This window comes from Manacus candei, unplaced genomic scaffold (genome assembly GCF_025592945.1).
Source record: "Manacus candei isolate 608988 ecotype Guabito, Panama unplaced genomic scaffold, ASM2559294v1 h1tg000025l, whole genome shotgun sequence".
Classification (NCBI taxonomy): Eukaryota; Metazoa; Chordata; class Aves; order Passeriformes; family Pipridae; genus Manacus; species Manacus candei.
In genome coordinates this window covers 2,825,574-2,848,497 of record NW_026138073.1, presented here as the reverse complement: position 1 = coordinate 2,848,497, position 22,924 = coordinate 2,825,574, and the positions used below count along the sequence as shown (strand labels likewise).

The window sequence follows — 22,924 nt, the reverse complement described above, 5'->3', positions numbered from 1 at the left end:
GTGTCCAGAAATTCAAACATTAATGAAAAATTCAGAGGAAACCTTCCAAATGTAGCTTTATTTTCCAGAAGAGCCAAGAAATAGAGGCTCACCAGTTTTATTACATTTCAGTGGCAATGGGCACGCAACTTCTAAAGGCTTTTTGAAAATCTTAGCCAGAGGTTCTTACTTTCCTTCATGACCAGAGTAACCATTTGTAACAAATGGGGTTTTAGTTCTCTTTTGCCACAGGCACAAGGAAAAGGAATAACACAAAACCTTGGCCACATGTAACCACTGGTGCTGTTACCAGCAAACCCTTTTTGCTCACAATCGAGAGAACCCAGTGAAATCTGGGTGAAAATTTCCTGATCACTACCTCACCTCTAAATTCTTCTCAGTAGACTTGGTGTACAACAGGCTCACTAATCTCTACAGATTAAAATAATCCCAATTTAGCATGAATTACTTCCTGCACTAAAAAAGCCCAGGAGATGAAGGATGCTTGGGATGCATATTTATAAACTTTTAACAGCCAGACAGCAGGGGAAAATTAATGAAAGTTCAACTTTCCAGATGTATTTAGACAGGTATGATTATAAATGAAGATGCTGCCCACAATTAGTATTTAGCTATTAGACTGTCAGCTTTTTTTATCTGTTTTATAACAGATGTGCTAACTTTTGGAGAACTAGCACTCTTGGAAGTCTTTGGGGGTGGTTTCTATTGTTTTTCCCTTTATACCATAAGCTTCTATAAAAAATGGGTGTTGGGTTGTTCTCATAAATCTTGGAGCCCAGCAGGAATATTGTAAAATTGCAGTTCAGTGTTTAATGTTCATGCAAGTCCCATGGTATGGCTGATAAATAGTGGGGGAAGATGAAAAGTGCTGGTGATATGCCTTTATTACTAATGTTCCTTCTCCCTTATTGGAGATTAAAAACCTCACCCAACTGCTTTCAATTTTCTGAAGCTCATTCCTGCAGCTCTCTGGCCTTCCAGGACGTGGAGATTTTTCTTGTCTGGGTATCTTTGCTTTTATTTTTCAGGATCCCACACTGCTTTTTCTATTCCAGCCCCAATTAGCCAGGCTTTCCCCTCTGTAGGTCCAATATCAAGTGTGTAACACAGAACATAAGAAATGGCATGGAAAGAAACCTCATAATCACTGGACACTTGTTCTGAGTTATAAAGGAAAAATCAGTGTTTTGGGATAGGTGATGGTAAATAGGCTGGAGATCCATTGGCAAATCCCCAGTCCCAGCTCAGGTTGGGCTCTAACCTCATCCCAGAATGTTCCTGCCAGCCCTGTGCTGCTCCATGTGCCAGGGCAGTGGCACAGCTGGAGGATCTGAGACAGCTGAGCAACAACTGGGCAGAAAAAGGGGTATTTTCCAGCCACATCAGCTCCCATTTCTGCTTCTACAAAGAGCTGATCATTCAGAAAGGATAGGTTGGCACAAGCTGGACATAAATAGGTGGGAGACAGGGCCTAGTTAAGATGGTTTAAGAATCTGTACAACAAACCACAGCTGTGGGCTGCCAGTGAGCTCCAGCTTTAGCTTCCCAGGAATTCAGGATAAATGCTTGTTAGTGTTGTGTACACACTGGATCATGTGGTTATCATGTCATAAACAAGTGTTTTATGGTATTTAATAGGCACTGGGTTGAAGGTTCATGTTCATTCGTGCTACTTTGTGGGTAATATTTCCATTAAATACATTTTTCTGATGCCTTGATTTTAGAACTTGTAATTAAAATATACCTGTGGTATCCTGTTGCCTAATTTGCAGTTTGATTAAAAATTATGGCTGGGTTTCACATACTTCATTTAGCAAAAAATTACTGATAGATGGATTAATTTATGCTAATGAGCTGTGCTTCAGTATCAGCAGTATTTCAGCTGGATGTGTTCTCTCTGGGTCCCAATGGGCTACTAATTTAACTGCTTATTGTAATACGTGTAGAGTTACCTTGGAAAACTTATCTTGAACTGCTGCTTTGACTGTGCTTGGATTTGTCTTAATCTTTTTGGTTTTTTCTCCCTTCAGCTGTCAACTCAGCCTTAATCTCCAGCAGCTTCTTGCTTTGCTTGTTCACTAGCTGAAGTATTAATGAACATTGTTTTACTGCCACTGCTAGTTGGCAGAGCAGTTTTCACATTATACTCTGTGCTCCACCTTCAGTTTAGACCACTTTGGATAAAACAGGCAAACTGGGCAACCGAGAACAATTAAAGAGTTATTTTGATCAAATGCAGCCCCCCAGTCTTTCTCCTACCATGGAGGACAGAGACACTCCCATGTTGATGACTAAGAGATCCCTTCATGTCACCCACAGATCTGAATTGGCTGCTATGAACAGGCTGCTCCTGTTCAGGCATTATGTCCTTTTTTTTCCACAAATGCTGTTTTGAAAAAGCTTATTTAATACCCCCCAGTCTGAATGCAGACAGAGGTTACAGGAGGTGTTTTGCAAGTATCCAAAACCAAAGCTACTGGAACTTCCCGTCTCTTGATCAAATAATAAACTCATCAGGAACATTTAAGTGCTTAAATATCAATTTAAAAGCGAACTCCAGCTCTATTGAAACGAGGCATTGTGGAGTTTGAAAGGACATGGAAAACTACTGTCAGGAGAGAAATGAGTACAAATCCTGATGTTATTTCTTTCTGTGAGGCATATAAGAATCCATATCCAGATAACAAGCTGTCTGTGCTTCCCTGCTGAGCTCAGTTCAATGGGAGAAGCATCAAACCCCAGATTATCTTTACACAGCGAGCCCGTTTGCAAGTTGTAATTTTTTAAGCATGCATTAGTTAAAGCAGATCCATAATCCCCCATCAATATTAACTTTCATCCTGGGAGATGTACCAACCCCTCCATAAACATCAGGATTACTTCACTCAGCTCTTTTATTTCATCTGATGGAATATTAAAAAATCAAGCAGGGGGAATGTTTTGGTTTGTTTTGGTTTGTTTTGTTTTTTTTTTACTTTGAGAAATCAAATTGCCTGATGACAAAGGTTGAAAATCCTTGTGTGTGTCCTATTTGTGTGTTCTTTGCCTTGTTTGTGAGTGTGCATTTCAGAGGCCTTTTGTTGGATGACTCCCATTAACCAGTGTGACCTGACTGTGTACATTCCGTAGGTAAAGGGACCGGCAGGATTTCTGATGCAGTCAAACCCACCCAAAAGTTTCACCCCATTGAGGCACTTGAGCCTGGCACTGAGTACACAGTTCGACTAGTGACTAAGAACTGGGTTGATAACAATAGCATTTTTGAAGATGTAATTGAGACAAGGGGGAGAGGTGAGCCATGAAACCCTTCCAGGTGATAAACATTCTGAACGTGACTCCATGTTGAGGTTCCATCTGATGTTCGTGCAGTGAAAAGTCTTCCAAACTCATCATTTTCCCCTGTGATTTGTAAGTTGGCCCTCGCAGTTGAATCCCACGGGAGCACAGACACGTCTAAGGTTCTCTGCTGATTCCTGGGCATTACTTGATGCACTGGAACAATCCCAGACCTTTCCAAAGCAGCTTTCCCTCCTGTGGGATTTCGAAAGGGTAGTGCTGTGATATAAATCCATTTGAAGTGGCCAGTCTGGTGATTTGCATGTACTGGGGGCACTTTTAACTCTCTCTCTTTCTCAAAACTGCTTTTGCATGAGAGGCTTAACAACTCTCTGCTCAGCTTTGCTGTGTGGTGTTAATCCTGTGAGTCAACTGCTCTCTCAGAACTACCTTTCTGAAATGTCTGTGTTGTGCCTTGTACACTCTGTGTTCCCCTGAAATCCAAAAATGCCACACTCTGGACGTGTTTCTGCCTTGCATTTAAGTAGAACACCATAAGTAGTGATAGACTGGTTCAATTAGGATCCAGCAGAGAGCATGTGATGTATTTATGTTATCACAGGGTGATGCCCTTTTCCTCCGATTAATTTTCTTCCTTTTTGCTCCTCTTCCATTTCCCCAAGCCTATGCTGGAATTTATGATGGGATTTCCACCCAGGGGTGGTTCATTGGACTGATGTGTGCCATAGCTCTGCTCACCCTGCTGCTGCTCACCATTTGCTTTGTCAGGAGAAATAAAGGAGGAAAATATTCAGGTAAATGGATTTATTGTCCTTTCGCTGTTTTCCACATGTTAATAACAAACATCCTTCAGCCTTTTCTCTCTGGGGGCAGCAAAGCCTCGAGCACAAACATCCAATTAGGATTTGTAGCTTTTGATAAATATCCACAGAAGGGATTTTAAATGAATACAAGTGAAACTGTGCTCTCTGGGTGAGACAGTGCCGTGTGCTGGTCAGAGAGCTGGCCAAGGCTTTTGATTGAATCTTCAGTGAATCTTCCAGCATTTAATCCAGCCAAAGTTCCTTGTTGGCAGGGCTCCCTGCTCACTTCCCACCTGATAACTGCTGCTTGACACACTGTCAGAACTTCCACAGGAAGCCAAACTTAAAAAAAAAAGTGACTGTTTTGCTAAAAAGAGAATATTTTGTTAAAAGTCATACTATAATTTTTAAAGAAATTAGTGAGGACTTAATTCTAAGTATTGCAGTATAAATCTGGTTGCCCAGAGAGGTGGTAGATTCCCCAGCCCTGGAAAATATTCAATGCCAGGTTGGACAGGGCTTGGAGCAACCTGGGCTAGTGGAAGGTGTCCCTGCCCATGGCAGGGGGTGGGACTGGATGAGCTTTAAGGTCCCTTCCAACCCAAACCATTCCAGGATCCTATAAACACTTTCTAGCTTTTAAAAAAGCAGGGAATAGCCCCAAATTATTGTGTGTCCAGCCAGCTCCAGGTCAGGCTGTGGGTCATGACAGGAGGTTTTCCCAATTCATCTGGGAAAAGAAAAGTCCACGTGGGAACACGACCCACAGATCTGTCCTTTATTTTATTTGCACAGTGAAAGAAAAAGAAGATTTGCATCCAGATCCCGAAGCTCAATCAATAAAAGATGAAATCTTTGGGGAATATAGGTAAATAGGACCTGCTTTCCCAAGCATTTGTGTTTGTGGGGGTTTTGTTTGTTTTCCAAATGCCATCATTGTTTGGGACATTTTTCTAGCATGCAATTAATGCTGTTTTTCATTTTCAAAGCAAACCTCATAGGAGTGGATAAGAGTAGGAATATAAAGGTATATCCACTGTACTTCAGTCCATCCAAGCTGGGATATAAGGAAATGTTGATTATGGTGGTTATTTTTCACTTTTTTTTTTTTAATAAGCATTGTATGAATAATGTAAATATATATGGTAATTTGGGTTCCTGCTGCCCACTGAAGTCATAGAATTAATTCTATGTCTTCAGTGGGTTTCAATCCCAGTCAGGCCCAAGTCTGTAATATGTGAAATGCTCATTTTGTGGAAGAAAACAAGGAAAAGTTTGAAATATGGTAAAAAAATATAAAAAACCCAAACAAACCTACAGAAGTCTCTGTAGCAGAATTGAAATAACCACTTTGGCTGCTTTAAAAAACCTAAGACTTAGAGTAATATGTAATTGTGGTGTGAAGGAAAATGCATCATTATAAGAACCATGCTGGAAAAGTGGTGTCTCTGGCCTTAAGGGCATAAAATTGCTGTTGAAATCCCACTTATATATACTACATTATTTGTACTGGAATAGGGGCTTTTTTTTTTTCTGCATAATTTCATCTTTATTTAATTTTTAATGCTTTCTAATGGGACAAATATTTAGAAAGGTAAGAAAGTCCTGAGGTTAATAACTCTGACCCCCTCCTTTCCCCCTGAAATCCAAACTTGCCTTTTTTATCAGTAGAAATGCCACGTGCAGAAAAGCAGCAAATATTTTTATGTGTTGGTTGCACACATATTGGGTCTATCCTGAAGAAGTGAAGTTCAGATTAATTTTTCTGTCCTTCCTTGGATAACGTTGCCAAAGCTTTGACACTGAGTTGGCATCAGCAAGGGCTGTAACTGTATAATTATGTACCTAATTCAGAGGCCTAATTGAGGTTTTTTTTAATGTAATCTTTTAATCTATGTTCCCAATCCCCCCAAATATTGTGTTCAGTCAGAGGAAATCAGGCTGCTCTGGTTCTGAGCAGGAATGACCAGTGGAATTTCCCTTTTTTCCCTGAATTTTGGTGATGGGTCTGTCTTTTTCGTGGAATTTTTATTGAACACAGACTGCACGTGAGCAGAACCAGCCACTGATCCTGCTTTTGTTTTTTCCTGTTCCTCCTCTTTAGCAGAGAGAAAGTCCACCAGTTAAAGACAAAATAACAGCAGAAAAAAGGGGAAAGGCACTTTTATTGGTACCTAAACTCAAACAGATGCTCCCAAGGCAGTGAGATAAAACCTCCAGCTGATGCCTCATCAGTTCACCCGCCCACCTCTGAAGGAAAATTAAATAATTAGGCCCTGAATATTGCCCATTGTTTTGCAAACTGAAAATGTCTCTCTGTAAGGTGCCCAGGACTTGATATGAGCCCTGATGGCTGGAACAGACCCCTCAGATCCTTTCCAGCATTTCCTTTTCTCTCTCCTTCCCTTTCTGTCCGTTCTTCTGCGTGCCCAAGGCAAAAAGGGCAAAAAATTAAACACGTGGGTAGCTTTTATTAATATTTGCCTTTTTAACCAATTAATTTGTTGAACAATGATCAAATCCCTCGTGGGGGAGTTCAGGTTGGTGGCACCCACCTGTGTGAGGAGCAGCAGAGCAGGACTCACAGGGTCACATCATCCATGTCACCACCCACTACACATTTCTCCCTCGCTCTTCCCTCCTGCTGCTTTTCTTTCCCAATAAAAAGAGCAGGGTTTTTTGGGTTTTTTGGGGTGTTTTTTTTTGCAATGCAAAGCGGGATTTTTGGAAAGGCATCTCTTTATTTTGTAGTGACAGCGATGAAAAGCCGCTGAAAGGCAGCCTCCAGTCACTTAACGGGGACATTAAAGCCACTGAAAGTGCTGATAGTCTGGTAGATTATGGAGAAGGGGAGCATGGGATGTTCAATGAAGATGGTTCATTTATTGGAGCTTATGCTGGATCTAAGGAAAAAGGATCAGTGGAAAGCACTGGGAGTTCTACGGCAACTTTTCCTCTCCACGCCTGAAATGTTGGCAGGAATGATTGGTGTTTAATTGTGGTATTTATCTCGATCAGCACTCCACAGGTTGCCAATTGAGCTGGTCAGGACCAACCTGACACCCAGGTAATATAAAAAATGAGTCACTGCCACTAAAAGATGATTTTCTATCTTAATTTCTATGTGTTTTCTTCTAAATAAAACAAAAATGAAGAATTATTTGCTATACAAAATGTGTTAGTCTGACCAACCCCGAATTTCTCGGTGTTATATCTGTATCCTTAAATGCTACTCCATGTGTTTCCTAGGTTTGGAATATGTTTCTCTGTACAGATAATTTTTTCCTGTATGGCAGTTGTCACTTTGTACATGCATTTACGTGTAGAATTCCCACATGTATCATGGCCTCGGTTATAACCTAGGAGTGAGTTATAAACCAAGAAAATCAAATCAAAATAGCAGGTTACTCTGCAAAGTGGCACAATGACCCTACTGAGAAAAATGCTAATTTAAAATACCAGAGAAATATATTCTATATGTTGTATAATTTTTCCTGAAGAGTTAAACTCCTTTGTGTATGATACTCTAAAAATTATTTTAGTGGTTACAGCTGACTTCAATTACCAATACTTAAAGATGCAGCTTTATCCACAGCAAAATGTGGATGAAGCTGCTGCCCAGTAGCTGGCACTATTTCCTTAAATAAGTTAAGCTGCAGCATCTTTCCTGTGGCAAGGCAAAACAGGGTTCCCATCCCATCACTCAAAAGTGTTTTAATTTGTTTTCCCCAGTCTCTGCAAGCTGCATTTCTAAGCAAAATACTTGTTGTCTGTCTCATATCTGTATATTTGTGAGCTAGCAAACATTTCCTGGAGACGTTGTACATATGATATTAATATTGACACAAGTAAAGATCAGCCTGGTTTTATTTTAAATGAGACATGTTGCTAGCATGGGTCTGTATAGCTGTGTAGGAATGAATAGAATTGCTTGTCAATATGAGTTTGGACCAGCAAAACTAGTTTTCTGAAAGAGTTTTTGTGTATTCCAGTCATCCCACTCTCACACCTTTCCAGTATCACCTTAAACTAGAGCTACCTGACTTTCAAGAGATCATTTATTTTCAAGCTATTCACTGTTAAATAAACAGAAGAAAAAGCAAAGAGAAAATATTATGGTAGAGTTTCTGTTAATATTTTGTTGACTGAATGCTGGTTTAAATTCTTTCCTTTGCCTCCCCAACACTAACTCAGCAAAGCTGTACAGCGCATTTTCTTGGTCTTTTTGTATTGAAATCTCCTGAATCTCTTTTAATAGCATTTGTACTTTTGAATCTGCTAATTTGAGTAGAGTATCGATGTGGCTTCATTTCTTCTTGGGCTTACAAACGACTGTCACTTCCATTAGAATGTTTGTAAACAGTGACTGCAGGAGGAATAGATCCTAAAAGCTATTTTGCATTGTGATGTTAATTAGGCAAATCTCCCCAGTGGCTCCTTCATGGGCTCCATGATTTCAGTGGAGGAAAGCGAGGAAGCAAGAATTCCTCCCGTGGTTCTGAGTTTCCAGTAAGGGCTCCAATTAAGCCCAGTTAGTTGCCCACAGAAATGCAGGTTGTTCCCAGTGGAAAGGCTGTGGATCACACTCAGCTCCCCTGAGGCTGGGGCTGCTCCTCAGAGCTTGGTAATTTCTGGAAGCCTTTGGTGCTTGGTGCTTCTGCATATCTGTGCTTCTTTTTTTTGTTTAATTTTAGGTTTTAAGGGCCTTTCACATAACCTCTGTTTGGGACAAACAACCCCCAGCCAGCCAGCCCCAAACCCCCATTCAGGCTGTGTATATGAGTATAAAATGATGAGTGGAAACCTGCCCTGAATCAAAAATCACCCCACGCTACGTCAGTGACCCAAGTCATTCACTTTTTATAATATATAAAGTTTTATATTCTGTATTTCACTCGATCCAAACATGGAAAAATTCCACAGTGCTTTTCATTTTGTTAAAAAACCCCAAACAACAAATTTTCCTTTTCAAAAGAAGGGAGTGCACAATTGGAGACATGTGAAAATTGGCATCTCAGCAACAGAGACGTTTCCCGGCAGCATCTTTATCTGCTGACTCGTGTCTGCTGCAGCCCAAAGCAGATAAAATCTAAGAACTGATTAGGCTTGTGACAATCTTTGCTGCAAGCTTCGGGCTGTTTTTAATGTATTTCCTGTAGGAATCATCTGCACTGATCAAGGGTCTTCTAAATAGGAACAAAATTAGGGAATAAAATTGGGGTGGGCTCCCCTAAATCCTCCCTGAGCCCTCTGGCTGGGGACGGGCTGGGTTTGCTCATCCACTTCCTTGTGCTTGGGGTCACTGCAGATAAACCAGACTCCTCCTCTCAGCAAATACCTCTGTTAAACAGACACAAACTTCAGATTGTATTAGTGAGTGTCAAATTATGGAATAATGAACACGAATCCCCTGTGCTCCCACTCGCTCTGTTGCTGCTGAGAGGTGTTTATGATGTCCCTGTGATGTGCTGCGTTTCCTATTAAAATTTTAATTCAGATCCTTAAATCTTAGTGTTGGTGCTTCATGATGCCTCAGGGCCTAAAAATCCAACAGTGAGGAAAAGATGTGCTGTGGAACCTATTGAGGAAGGTGCCCCATGAATATTAAACAAATGGCTCAAACTCTCAGGAAATCTCCCTCACCTGAGCTGTTTTCTCTTCCCCAATCATTTATTTCCCTGGTTTTCCCTCTCAGTGGGCTTTTATTTTCTGCTGGAACGGTACAGCTCATCCAGTGTTCCCTGGGAAGTGCAGGGCACTGATGGTTTTTTAGAGATTTGCTTTCAAAAATAAATTAACAGAGCAAGGTGAGATTTTCCTGAGGAGTTTTTTGTCATTGTAAGGAGCTGGGCTGAGGTGTTTTTTCTAGATGTTACAACTGAGAGAAAGTGTGACCATGTAGCTCAACAAAAAGCATCACCAACTTTACTGCACATCACAGAAACATGGAATATCCTGAGCTGGAAAGGACCCATAAGGTCACCAAAGTCCAACTCCTGGCCCTGCACAGGACAAGCCCCAAAAATCTCACGAGGCTCTGAAATCCTACATTAAGTCACTAAATCCTTTGTTGCTTTTTTTTTTTCCCCCTCTGGAGAGGAGTGTTTATTAAAATTAGCTGATGGCAATCTGTGGTGATTTCATTAATTAGTACCTGGCAGGGAATGTCAGCCTGTCTGCTGGGAGGAGGGAGTCCAGCCGTGGGAGCAGACAGAGCTGGATTGGGAATCATTAATTATCCCGTGCCATGGCTGGGGTCTGGTTCCATTTGGGAATCATTAATTATCCTGTGCCATGGCTGGGGTCTGGTTCCATTTGGGAATCATTAATTATCCCGTGCCATGGCTGGGGTCTGGTTCTGTTTGGTTGTGGTCCACCATTTCATTTTGCCTCAGTCCAAGTGTGAGAGGGGAAATGACACTTTCAGATTTGATATCTAATTCTAAATCATGTGATTCCAACCAGCCAGGAGAAGGCACTTCCCTGGCCCCACTCATCCAGGTTTGTGGGTTTAGGCAGCCTCTGGAAAGAAGAGAGGGATGGATGTGTCTCAAAAAGTTGTGCAGTTTTGACTGTGCATGAGATGAAACAAATAAAATCAGCTCTTCCTAAATCATGGGAAAAAACTCTCTGTCCTTTCTCCCAAGTGAACTGTTTGGATTCACAGAGCAGCATAATATTGGTTTGGTATGGGCTGTAATCCCAGAACTATTTTTTGCTTTAATTAATATATATATTTATGCATATATAATGTAATTACACAATCAAGAACTTGTAGGAATGGCCCCAGCTTCCTTCTCTGGCAAAATTTGGGGATCCAATCTCCAGAAATCTTCCATTCTCTGCAGTTCAGCAGGAAAACACTCCAGGACTGGTATCAAAGCCCTGCTGGGGCTGGACCTTTAGGAAGAGCAGAATTAGGAATCAAATCTGAAAATGACTTTCCCCCTCTGGATAAAATTGTGTGTTCATGTATAAAAAACCTTCTTTGTAACTCACATCTTAAATGGATCTAATTGGAATATCATTTAATGATTGATATTTGTTCATGTTACACAAATTTTAATGAGCAGCTCTTTTCCTGGTAAGTAATTCCATTGACTGAGTGGGTCAATCCAGTGCATGAGAGGTTTTAATAAAAGTTTTCAGGCCCATATTATTTTTGAGGTGAAAATAAGAACTAGCACAATCTTTCTGTATAAAAAGGTGGGGTTTTTTTAAACGATAAATCCACATTTTGTAAACAAAAGTTAGAATAACCTTCACTGATCCTCGAGCTTCTGAAAGGAAACCTCCTCCTCGTTTTTACAGTCATTATTTTGCAGATGAGAGGTGCAATTAGGTTATTTTACTTGCCTTCAAAAAACAGACCTAAAGGAAGGAAATTCTTCCCAGAGAATTTCCTTTGTTTGCCCGTGGATCGAGCCCTCGGCTGCACCTCTGTCAACGTTTAGGGTTTCAAAATATAAATGCACAAACCGTGTTGGAGCACCAGGACATGTTTACATGGCAGCTCTGGATCTCTCCTGTCCAATCTCAAGCGATCTGCACTGATTTGTTCTGGTTTCAGGCAGGAACCCCCCGGTGGGTTTGAGCCAAAGCACACTGTCTGTGTTTCGGTTTTTTATTATTATTATTATTGTTATTGTTATTCTTTACACGAGATACTTTGTAATTTCACGAGGAAAAAAAGATCAAAGCAAATGTGGTGTCACCGTCAGGACGTTACTTTCTCGGAGCTAAATGTTGGTGTGCATTGATTAAAGTTTAGAGGAACGTGTTGTATCTGTAGTTGCTGTTTGTACCACGCAGGTGTGCACGTATGGTTCGAAAAGATATTTTCATTTTACATGAAATACAACTTTGCTAATAAAAGTTTGACTTGATGTAATCTTCAAAAGCCTGAGTTGTAATCAGCAAGTTTCTCTTTTGTTTTGGTTCGGAGTATTTTTGGTTTTTTTTTCACCTGAGAGCATTTATTTGCTGGGAATCTGCTTTATTTGTCACCCACAGCTCTCTCTTGTGGTGTGGGGGAGGTTTTTTTGCTTCACACCAAGGCTGAGCTGCCCTTGGCTTTCACTGAGACTGTTGGACACCACAGACCAACAACCATGTGGATACCACACCAAGGCAGGATGAACCTGACCTGCAAACACCTCAAATTCAAATTCCTCATGAATTCCATGGTCTGATCATCTCCTGGATCAAACTGTCACCCCAGACACTGTCAGCATCTCTTACATGCTTTATCTACGCTGTTAAGAGCACAGAACCTTCCAGCACACAGAGATCTAAGCTGAGGGACATGTGAAATACTCACAAAAATAACATTATCCAGGTTAAAATCCACTTAGCCATGAAATAGAGGACAAAAGTCAACATACCAGGTGTGAGCAGAGGTGAGAGGACCTGATCCAGTTACACATGGTAGAATACACCTATAAACATCAGCAGGTTGAATTTCTGCTCCTCTTCATTAAAGATCACCAGAATATTTTCAATTTTATAAATATAAATAATATGACTTATTTTAAAATTGTAAATAAATTATATAAATACCCAGGCACCAGGGAACACAGTAATACTCATTTTTATTTCTTATGCCTTAATTAGGGGAAACTACAGTGGTGCTTAAAGTCTGAAGTCTATATGTTATCCTTGTAAACTATATTTGTCCTTAAAGACTGAAATCTATATGTATTTATTATACAGAAACATAACAACTGTGGTTTGTTTGACAAGGGAAATGGGAGAAGAGCAAAATACCTGACAAGGAAAATATGAAAGGAGCAAAATACCTTAGTTCTGTTGTTACAGATTATTAAAATGGTCATCCTGTCCCTCCCCTCCCCACAATATTCAGTGTTATGGGATTTCTTTAATTCTAATCTGCCTGTCCACGGAGAAGGTTCTGCATGTGATGCACCCAGATACACCCACCTGATAACTGAAACATTCAAACTGAGCACTCATTAAAAGCCAGTAGATAAATAAATCCATGGCAGCTGATATTGCAAAATCAATTTATTTCTTTCATGTATTTAACAGGAATCTGAAAGATCTGCTTGATGTCAGGTGTGAGACAAATCACACACACGCAGAATAATCCCTGGTTTCCCATCCTGGTGTGGTTTCTGTGCTATTGTGAGGGTATTCCACTCAATATATTTCTTTTGACCACGTGTTTTTTGCCGCTTCACTTTAGCAGGAGGGTGTCAGGACTTTTGTAACTCATTCTTCACCTGCAAAAACTCCTGGATATGTTCAGTGGGAATGCACAACCCAGCAGGGCTGTGCTAACTGGCATTCACCTCTCAGCAAGGCACCAGGGGCATCCCAAGTTTTCTTTTATCGTTATTCACCTCCTGGAATAACGAGATTTACACTTTTCTCAAGACATAATGGAGGGGGGAAAGTCTTACAATCATGTGCTTCACTGGAGTGAGGATAAAGGTGCTGCTGCCACCCTCGGGTGTGTGGGTTGCACATCCCAGCTCAGCACATCCCACAGCCTCTGCTGACACCCAGCCCCCCAAAGTTTAAGGATAAAATACGGGACTGATATATTTTTAGTTGGTATTTTGCTTTTAATACACGGTTGGCATTATTAGAAGTGGTTTGGGGGCAGAGTATTACTCCTAATGTTCAAACATTTCATTCTGTTCTCCAGTCCCACAACGAAATGTCACCGCTTTTTGACTTTTACCATCTGTTAATAAGCTTGAAATGCAGAGGAGTCAGTCACCCAGAGGGAAATGCCAGCAGACTCCCTCCCTGGAAATGTCTAAGCTCTGCAGATTTCTAAGCCTCATTTAACAAGACTTGTGTGTTGTTTTTGCCATGCTTGAAGCCCATATGATGTGGCCAAACCTGCCCAGAAGAGCTGTGCCACCCCAGCCCTGCCTGCAGAAATGGGCACTTCTGGAAAAAAAGCACCACTCTCTTCATTTCAGTCTTTGTGGTTTTTTTCTGTAGAGTTTTACTTCTATGCTGCATATGAAGCCCAGCTTGAAGGTTGCAGCATGTTCTTGCCCATTTGCTTGGAATGTTGGGGAAGGAACATTTCAAAGTAGAAAGCAGGCAGCAGTACCCTGTGTTCAGCTGGTTTTGCTTTGACCCCCTGGTTTAGTTTGGGAGTTCAAAGGCTTCCTGATGTTATGCTTTTTCAGCGTGTTTGCAGTACTTTTTTGACTGAAACCTCTAGAAAATTGATGGCTTTGACAGCTGTGCTTCACCTGGGATGGAGGTGAGGAGGAGTGGGGAGGGTGGGAAGCACTTGGCAGCTGTGGCTCATTTTCAATTGCCTCTCCTGGGGGAAATGCCATACAGGAGACACCTCCTAATTATCCTGGTGACCAGTCAGTCTTTCCTTCCAATTTGGGCTGCAGTTCCCATCTCTTCTGGGGTGGGGAAGCCCTCCCATGTGTTACAGCTCATCTTGTGGAAGCAGGACTGGGAGGTGATGTCGTATCTCCCGTGTTTCTGCTGGGCTGGGGATGGAAGTGGAGCTGCAGGAAAACCCATGGCTGTGAGAAGTGACCCAGGCATCCAGGTGAGAACATACCAGCTGTTGGAAAATGGGTTTGGTACTGCCTTTACTTGGAAGAGTAAGGGGAGGAGGTGAGAAGACCTCGCTGGGGAGATTTAGGAGTGCTGTGATCCCAGCCAAAAGGTTTTGATGCACCAGGGCTGGTTTGCAGCCTGTGCTGTGAGATTTTCCCCTTTTTCCTGGCTGGAAAAAGGGTGGCTGCTCTGCTGTTTCCTCTGGAAAAGGTCTGTTGTCATCCCCGAGGTACAGGCCTGCCTCTCCTCCACAGACTTCTTATTTTTCTTCTTCCTTCTGACTCTCCACCAGGATTTGTCTGTGTCAATCCCTCAACTTTGCTGTCCCCGGGCTTGGAGAAATTCCAGCCTCTTTTGTATCCCTGTGTTCTTCCTCAGCCTGCATTTTCCTCACCACCTGTAACCTCCCTCATCCCTTCAGGGTGGAAGTTGTGTTCCACTGACAGATACACCTGGGATTTTGAACTTACCATGGATTGAGGCATCTGAGCTGTTCCAGACTTTTTGGTGCCTTAAAAAAAAAAAAAAGGAGGGAAAAAAAGTTTTTAAGTTTAAAAAAAGAAAAAGGTGAGGCTAATCTGCAGGGTTTAAGGCTCTTTGTAATAAATTTTCATTCCTGGGAGAGCAGACACCCAAAGGAGAGTGTGACCTTTGGGTGTCTGTCACTCAGGGTGTGTGAGACCAGGAATGCTTAGTTGGGCTTCCAGGGAATGTCAGTCTCATGGGAAAGCTGAGGCTGATGCTAAATATTTAGCTAAAAACATGATAATTTGTTCAAAACTGTTCCCACTTGCTCTTCTGGGTGATATAAAGAAGATTTGTGCAGGTGCTCAGGCCCTCACCAGTTTGTTACTGGTGTGAAGACCTTCCTGAGTCTGGTCCTGGTGTGGGATTTAACCCAGGAATCACTTGTGTCTCTCCCTCCTCTGCCTGCTTATATTTTTAAGTGAATACTTTTTATGATTATTTATTAAACAATGAAGAGCATAAATGCAGCTTCTAATAAAAATAAGCTCACTATGCAAGAGGGATGTTACCCTTTATGATTTCAGGCAGTCACTGTTCTAAGCATTTGTTTTCCTCTAAGTGGCAATTTATATGAAACATGCATAGAAAAAAAGAATAAATCCTGGACTATTTAAACTAAAAGTGGAGTAGCAACTTCCAGTGGAGCAGGAGTTCTGGTTAATTATTTATAATTTTGAAAAGTGTACGTTTGCCAAGCTCAGCATGGAACCCAGAGACCACTAAGTAAATAAATTTACACAAAGTGCAGTGAAATCAGATCGTTTGACACAGTAATTCACCTAATTTGAAAAATAATGTCTGGAGGAAAAATAACTGTTGCCAAGAGTAATGTCAGCAAAGGGATCTGGAAGTGGCCATGACAAGTGGAGGGGGAATAGCTCTGGAACAGGGATTTTGAGGAGCACAGGAAGGTGGGGGGAACATCACAGCAGCTGTTAAAGCCACTTGTTTTCGTTGTTTCTTCACCAGGAGTAATTTAAGTGAGTTTTGCCACAAGTTTTTTGAGGAGGAAATGGTTTACTGAAAAGTGTTTGCTTTGTTTCCTTTCCCACGACCATCAGTTGGGGAGGATTTTTAATTCTTGAGAACTTTCTTGAAGTTTTTTTACTAAGAAAAAAAAGAAAACCGAAAACTACTTTTATTTCATTTTTTAATGATTTCAAGGATGTGACTGATCTAATTCTTAATGGTGTCATGGTTTGTTGTCCTGATACCTCTTAACTTCCAGATTTTATACCTTTTCTGGCTTTTTTTGCATATATTTAGAGCTGAGCTCAGCTGGGCTCAGCCACACTCCTGCACAGGTTTTCATTCTGCCAGAGCAGCAGCATCTCCATGGATTTACCTGAATCCAACTTTTCTGAACCCCCCAGCTCCTGGAGTCCCAGGGCTGCAGAATCATGACTAAGAGGAAGAATTTAACACTTGTGTTTTCAGATTATTTCAATAAGGGGAAAAAACATAAACCCAGTCTACCTCATGGAAGAAAGGTCATCAGGCTCAGCCTGTGGTTTATTGAGAATTTTACAATTTTTGAAAAGAAATAGTTACAAAACTCCCCTCCTTTTGACTGTATAAAGCCATGGGAAGAATGGAAGAAGAACATGTTAATTCTTTAAATATGCAGGATTGTGACTCTGTCGCTGACTCTGCCTTTCAAAACTGAATATTTAAGTGTCTACAAAAGCCATATTTTGCCTAATTTTGGCAAACCTCACAAAAACATGCATTTCTCTGTCCTATTATACATGACTTGAAATTTGTCCACATCTCTCCTCGCTGAATGTTCCCAGTACAAATTTTTTCTCCTGTCTGCCACTGAAGTTTCCAGTTTTTAAAGGAAACTTCCAACTCCATGGGCTTGTTTCCTCAGCCCTTTGTCAGGGCCCATTGTACCTGCAGGCTTCTGTCAGCTCGACAAGACAGAGCTGAATCTGTTTCTTCTCATAATCAAGATAATAACTGCTAAAAATGGATGGATTTTGCTGCTGCTGAAAATGCAGACTAATTCTTACCATAATTATCGAGTCTTTAAATGGTAATTGCACACTGTTACCATCTATCTGCTGTCAAATTTAGTTCAGTAATTGACCTCCTGGTCCAAGAATTAGAGACAGCCTTTGATTATTGGTTCAATTAGTCTTAAAGCATCATGTCTCTTTTCTTTAAGGTATTTTTATCTCTCCAGCCACTCAAAGGAAGTACCAAGAATATCACTAAATATTTCTTACCTTTATCACTATTAGTACTTGCTGAGCCTCATTTTTTTTTTGGTATTCAGGTGCATCAATGAGGTTTTTGATGAGAAAGTGTTGACTTTGTGCTTTTTCTTAGTTTTAACCTTTAGTGACACCTTTTGGGGAGAAGGGAATGGGCTTTTCTACTGTGGCAATGGTGGGGTTGAGCTGCTACATCCCCAGGTGGATTTGGGCGTAGGTCCTGTGGGCTCTGTTGTTCAGATATGCAAAGAAAGGAATATGTTTTTTTTCTAGGATTATTATAAGTGAGACTTTCCCCCCAAAAAAACCACCAGGGCTTGGTTTGGGAGAATGGAAGAACAGAAATATTGTGTTCTTGTCATCCACAGTCCTGTGGAGAGAGAGAAACGTGTGGAGGTTCATTTGTTCCTCACTTTGTGTACAACAATAGCAGTGCCATGGATTTCAGCAACTTTTACTCTGATTTTACTCATGTAAATGAAAGAAAATTAATATCAACAAGGGCCAAAAATGTGCATTTTCTCTCTTGTCATTTATTAACTTTATTTTTTCTTTTTTAAAAAGAAATCAAAGTCTTTGGACTCCCTGACCAGGGAACATGTTGGGTTTTTTGTGGCAATGCTTATTTTGTAGCTGGGAGATGAGGAGGGAGATGAACACAGGAAGCAAAACTCACATCCATGTTTATACAAACACTGTACAAGTTGAGCTCAGACTTCCCACTGGATTAGCCACTGACTGGTTTAAGTTGTCTGTGTAAAGGTGAATTTCAAAGCTGAGAAGCAACTGAAAGGGCAGAGGTTTGAGGTGGAATTAAAGCAGTATATGGAGCCTCATCTCGTCATGGGGAGAAGAAAAATTCCAACTCCAGTGGTCTAAAACCTGCCCTTCCCTCCCTTTCCCAAACTCATTTTGCCAATGTCTGTACAGGGAGTTTCCCCCTTGCACGTTTTCTCTGTGAAAATTCAGAATATTCCATAAGGGTTTCTGGACAATACATTTTCCTGTTGCTGTTGCACATACAAGTGAATGTCTATAGAGATCTGAAAGAAAAATTATGAAATAAAACAGGAACCTGTTTTCTGGTCCCCACCCTAAAAATGAGCAGTAAAATAAGATGGAACAGAATAAACTCTTTCCCTGCATGTGACAGGTATGTGATCTAGAGTTTTTAATTATTTCCTTGCCGTGAAATTTTATTCAGTTCTACCTCAATTTTAACCATCAGAGGATGAGGCACCTGCAAGTTAAATTTTGCAATCCCCATCCCTCCAGGCTGGTGAAGCCAAGGCAAGTCACACTTGGCTTTTTAATCCCCAGCGATCACCACTTGATAACTCTTCTTGTAAGAGCAAACAATTGCTAAATAGAAACAAATACAGTCTGGAATTTCATATTCCGCGGCGTTCACCTCGTGTTTCAGCTCAGTGTTATTATCCCAAATCCCTTCTGGTCCCCTCTGGAGCACAGGAGGGAGGGTTGCTGTGGTTACAGGGGAGAACAGGCAGATCCTGCCACGTGCACGGGGGCTCTTCCAGGGAATGCATCAGGATAATTGCACAGAGTGATTGGGCAGGGATATTGCTTGTCCCTGTGTCTCTGCAGATAATCACTTTTATAACCTTGGCTGTGTCCTCTGGAAGGATTTGAGTACACAGTGATTGTAGGAAATCACCTGTGAGGATTATTTCCCTGGGCCCTGTCCCTGCTGGACTGACTGACAGGCTTTCCCTGCACCTCAATAACCACTGCTCAGACTCTGGTGCCTCCAGTTCTTGAGCTTTAACTGGATTTCAGCATCTATTGGGTTTTTTTTTTAATCTCAGAACTTCTGCTGCTTGAGGATTTAAGAACTTCAGAGCAGCCCAAACACCTGAGTCCAGTAATTAGCTGCTGCTGGCCCCTGAACCTGCAAGTACTTGACATCAGTTGGTGCATAGATAAGCTGGATTTTAACACTAAACTTCACCAGTTCCTCCTCTCCTGAGTGTGTATCTGTCATGGTTTGAGAGCCCCAAAATCCAATTCTCTTGCTCCTAAGAATGCCAAGCACTCCTGCACAAGCTGGGGGAGGGAATTCCAGTGGAGTTTTCCTGTACCCTTGTGGCTTCCCTTCTGTAGGCCAGACCTAAGTGAGTACTAGGGATGTTGGTCTATATTCTTGTCCACCTGAGGCTGGAGGATCCCTTTTTGAATTGGTGTTGAGCAGCAGGAGTAGGGCCTTTAAATAAATCAGTCAGTCTCACAGCTAAAAACATCCCAATAAATGCAAAAGTTCCTGGAAAGCACAAGATTTAAGACACTTCAAAGGCACCTTGACCCCTGCTGTTCCCTCTTTACTGAGACCTGGTCCCAAATGAGGTTATGAAGGGATGTTCCTGTCCTGATGTGTTTGTAAGGACCCTAAACATTGTACCTACACTTGGGAAAACTGGTGGAGGAAGCCCAAGTCATCTCTGAGAGTTGGCCTTCAGTCAACCCATTTGTTTCAATATTAAAATACCAAAAGCAGTCGGGGAATTCAGAATTCCCCCTCTCTGTAGCTTTGCCATCTCATCAGAGTTGCCAAATATATGTAATTTTTTCCTTCCCCCCTCCCCCCCCCCCTCTACAAAACAACAAGCTTTGCTGCTTCTCTGAGAGTCTTCATTTTCACCACATCAGGAACTTATTAATTCTTGATGAGAATTCAAGCATTAATCAATCCTTGATTGAATTCTCCCCAGAGGGAAAGAGGAGAAACTGGGCCAGATTTGCCTTTTGGCTGCTTTGAGTTCTGTCTCTGACTTAACACACGTGGCAGCAGTGGGATAATCAGTCTGCTCGGCTTCAGCTCCATATCAAATGCATCTCCACAGCTAATGGGGCATTCTGAGGACAATCTCCCTTCTAGAGGTGCTGTCTGATGAGGAAAAATGGCCAGAGATGCTTTCCTTTCCAAAATGCTTTAAATCTTACAGATAAGTGATTTGGAAGTGCTGCTTCTATTATTTTTCTCCCTCGTTGCAGAAAAAGTTTTTCGGACATGATCTTATGGAAAAAAAAAAAATATCAGGACGACCCAAGCAAATGTTGTTCCTATTAATTGCAAGAGGGAACCAGTTGGTGGCGGTGCAATCATGGAATGGTTTGGGCTGGAAGGGATCTTAAAGCTCGTCTCCCCTGCGCTGGAGCTGTCCAGCAGCGCAGCAAACATGAGCTGATTCCCGAGCTCAGGCTCTGAGAAGGACCTCGTGCTGTTCAGCCCCGGTGGCTTCTTCCTTCCTCCCTCCTCCGTGCAGTTGGAAAACGTGTTTCGTTTTTATTCTTCCCAGTGTTCGAAGTGAACCCCCACTGCTCTGCAGGGATTGCTCCAGGAGCAGTCACCTCACCTGGGTTGGTGTGAGCCCCCTTCCAGCACTGACTGCAGGATGGGAGGGCTGTGGGAATTCTCCTCCCAGAGCCGAAGAAAAGACGGGGAGGAAGGGAAGGGGAGCCTGGGACAAGGACAAAGTGTTTGGGCGCTTCCCTGGGGCATGGGCAGAGAGCTGAGCTGACTGAAGAGGCAGCTGGGGAGAAACCACAGAGGTGGAGCAGGTTTTAAGCTCCTTCATTCAGATTTTTAGGTTTCTGAATGTAGTAGAAGCATGGTCCTGGCTGCCCTGGGAGAAGCAGAGGGAATGGGATGAGCTTTCCCCTCGGCACCAAGCGTGTCTGTCGGAGTGGAGCTGGAGGGCTCTCGGTGGCACAGGAAGGCACAGCTGCCCGTGGGTCAATCCTGTCCACTTTGGGGCTCAAAGCAGCAGGATTATTTGCTGTTCATTTGTGCTTTTGCCCTGCTGGGGCATCACCAGCAGTGCCTGTCTCTGCAGGCTTCAAGCACCCACCATGGGGATGGTGGTGATCTCTGTTGAGGGTCAAGGCCTTGCAGCCTCTGGTTTCACCTGGGAATGGCTCTAGAGGATTTAAGTGGGTGAAAGAAGAGAAATACCCAATTTTTTTTCCTCAAAAACCCTTCACACTTTGAGCATGAAGGGTCTTTGAGAAGAAATCTATACCAGGAAATACCCTGACAGTGATAGCACTAAATAGGATTTGTGTTTTATGAATTGCTGTCCTGCCTCCTCTGGAAGGAGAAGACCTCTATTTCCACCAGCCTCAGCTAGGACAGTACAAATAGCTGGGCAGGAAGGGTAGGAAACAGCTTTGAAAGGTCAGCAGGGGACTGAGGGAGCACTTAAAATGAAGATGTCAGCAGTGAAATGGAGATTTATCAATTCTAGTGACCTGTATAAACAGATGAGAGGAGTTGTAGCTGGTCACTTATAGCCATGTAAATTTAATTAAATCAGTATTTCTTGCAGGAAATGAACAGTATTGGACATAACAATTAGTGGCTCTTTCTGCTCTTTTGGAAGCAGCAAGTAGGCAGCAGGCACAGGGAATGGCCCTGGGACCAGAGGGCATTGCCCTTGTCAGTGCCAGGCAATTAATACAAATGAGCCATCAGTGAGTTCACTTTTCTAATGGCTAAAACACAGGATGGGGCACTCGGTCAGGCCTGCTTGGAAAACAAATCCCACAGGATCTTCAGCTCTCTGTTTTGCAGGGTGTGTTTGCAGGGTAGAAGGCTCAGGGAAAGGACTGGAGAAGAACCTCAGCATCCCTGGGTTCTTCCCTCTGAGCAGCCAGTGTGGAAGCAGCTGGAGGGAGATCAAAAACTATGGCTGACTTTTCTCCTAACTCAAGGTGCACCCACCCAACAGGAAGGAGCTCTATATTAGATCCCATCTGCACAGCAGGATAGTGATTGATCACTGAATGGAAAATTAGTGGTTGCTTGGTGCAGGGAAGCACGGTTTGATCATGTCTAGTCTGTGCTAATGGGCAAAAATCTCAATAATTTATTTACTCTTCTCCAAAAGATCCAGTTTCACAAAATTTGCCATGAAACTTCCTTAATTCCTCCCCTTCTCCTTGGCCCTAAAATGCTCCATAACAAATGGTGAGTGGGGCAATTAGGAGCAGAGAATGTAAACGAGGAGTTTGAGTAAGACAAAAAAAAAAAAAGGCATAAAAAACATGTCTGGCCAGTGAGTTTAAACCTGTTTCATAATCTTCTTTTTCATAATGTCCTTTAAATAAGACAGGAGTGAAAAGAAGTTGCACCAGCCCGTTTGCAGCTGGACCCAGAGCTGTTGGTGCCTCTGTCCTGGCAGAGAGGGAGGAGGATGAGGCTGCTGCTTCCCAGGAGGGAATAATTTATATCCCAGCAGTGATTAAGAGGCAGTTAAACAGCAGCTACTCTCATCAGACTCTGTTAAATCACTAAGTCTGCCTAACTGGCACCTAAAATTTTTAAGAGCCGTCTGAGCTTCTCTTTGGATCGTTAATGTTTATTTTTAATAAGTCCTGGCTTGCCAGGGAAGTTTCAATAGGCTGGGAGAAAGCTGGTGTTCTGCCATTATTTAAAAAGGGTAAATGGGATGACCTGAGTAATTACAAGGCTGTCAGATGAGCATTCAATCAATATGT

At 42.1% G+C, this 22,924-nt stretch overlaps 1 protein-coding gene across 8 annotated transcripts in view; it reads left to right on the top strand.

Moving 5' to 3' along the window:
* The window catches only part of CHL1 (cell adhesion molecule L1 like), a 134,709-nt gene extending 122,723 nt beyond the window's left edge, over positions 1 to 11,986 (top strand). For 5 of the 8 annotated variants that reach the window (XM_051788627.1, XM_051788628.1, XM_051788624.1 and 2 more), the window contains 4 exons: positions 3,130 to 3,291; positions 3,960 to 4,091; positions 4,896 to 4,968; positions 6,852 to 11,986. In XM_051788627.1, the coding sequence (XP_051644587.1) occupies positions 3,130 to 3,291; positions 3,960 to 4,091; positions 4,896 to 4,968; positions 6,852 to 7,068 (584 nt within the window). In that variant the 3' untranslated portion in view covers positions 7,069 to 11,986. Of the gene's footprint in view, positions 1 to 3,129; positions 3,292 to 3,959; positions 4,092 to 4,895; positions 5,695 to 6,851 lie in introns of all 8 variants that reach the window. The other 3 variants (XR_007904690.1, XM_051788629.1, XM_051788631.1) reach the window with 3 other exon arrangements.
* The last annotated feature ends 10,938 nt before the right edge of the window (positions 11,987 to 22,924 follow it).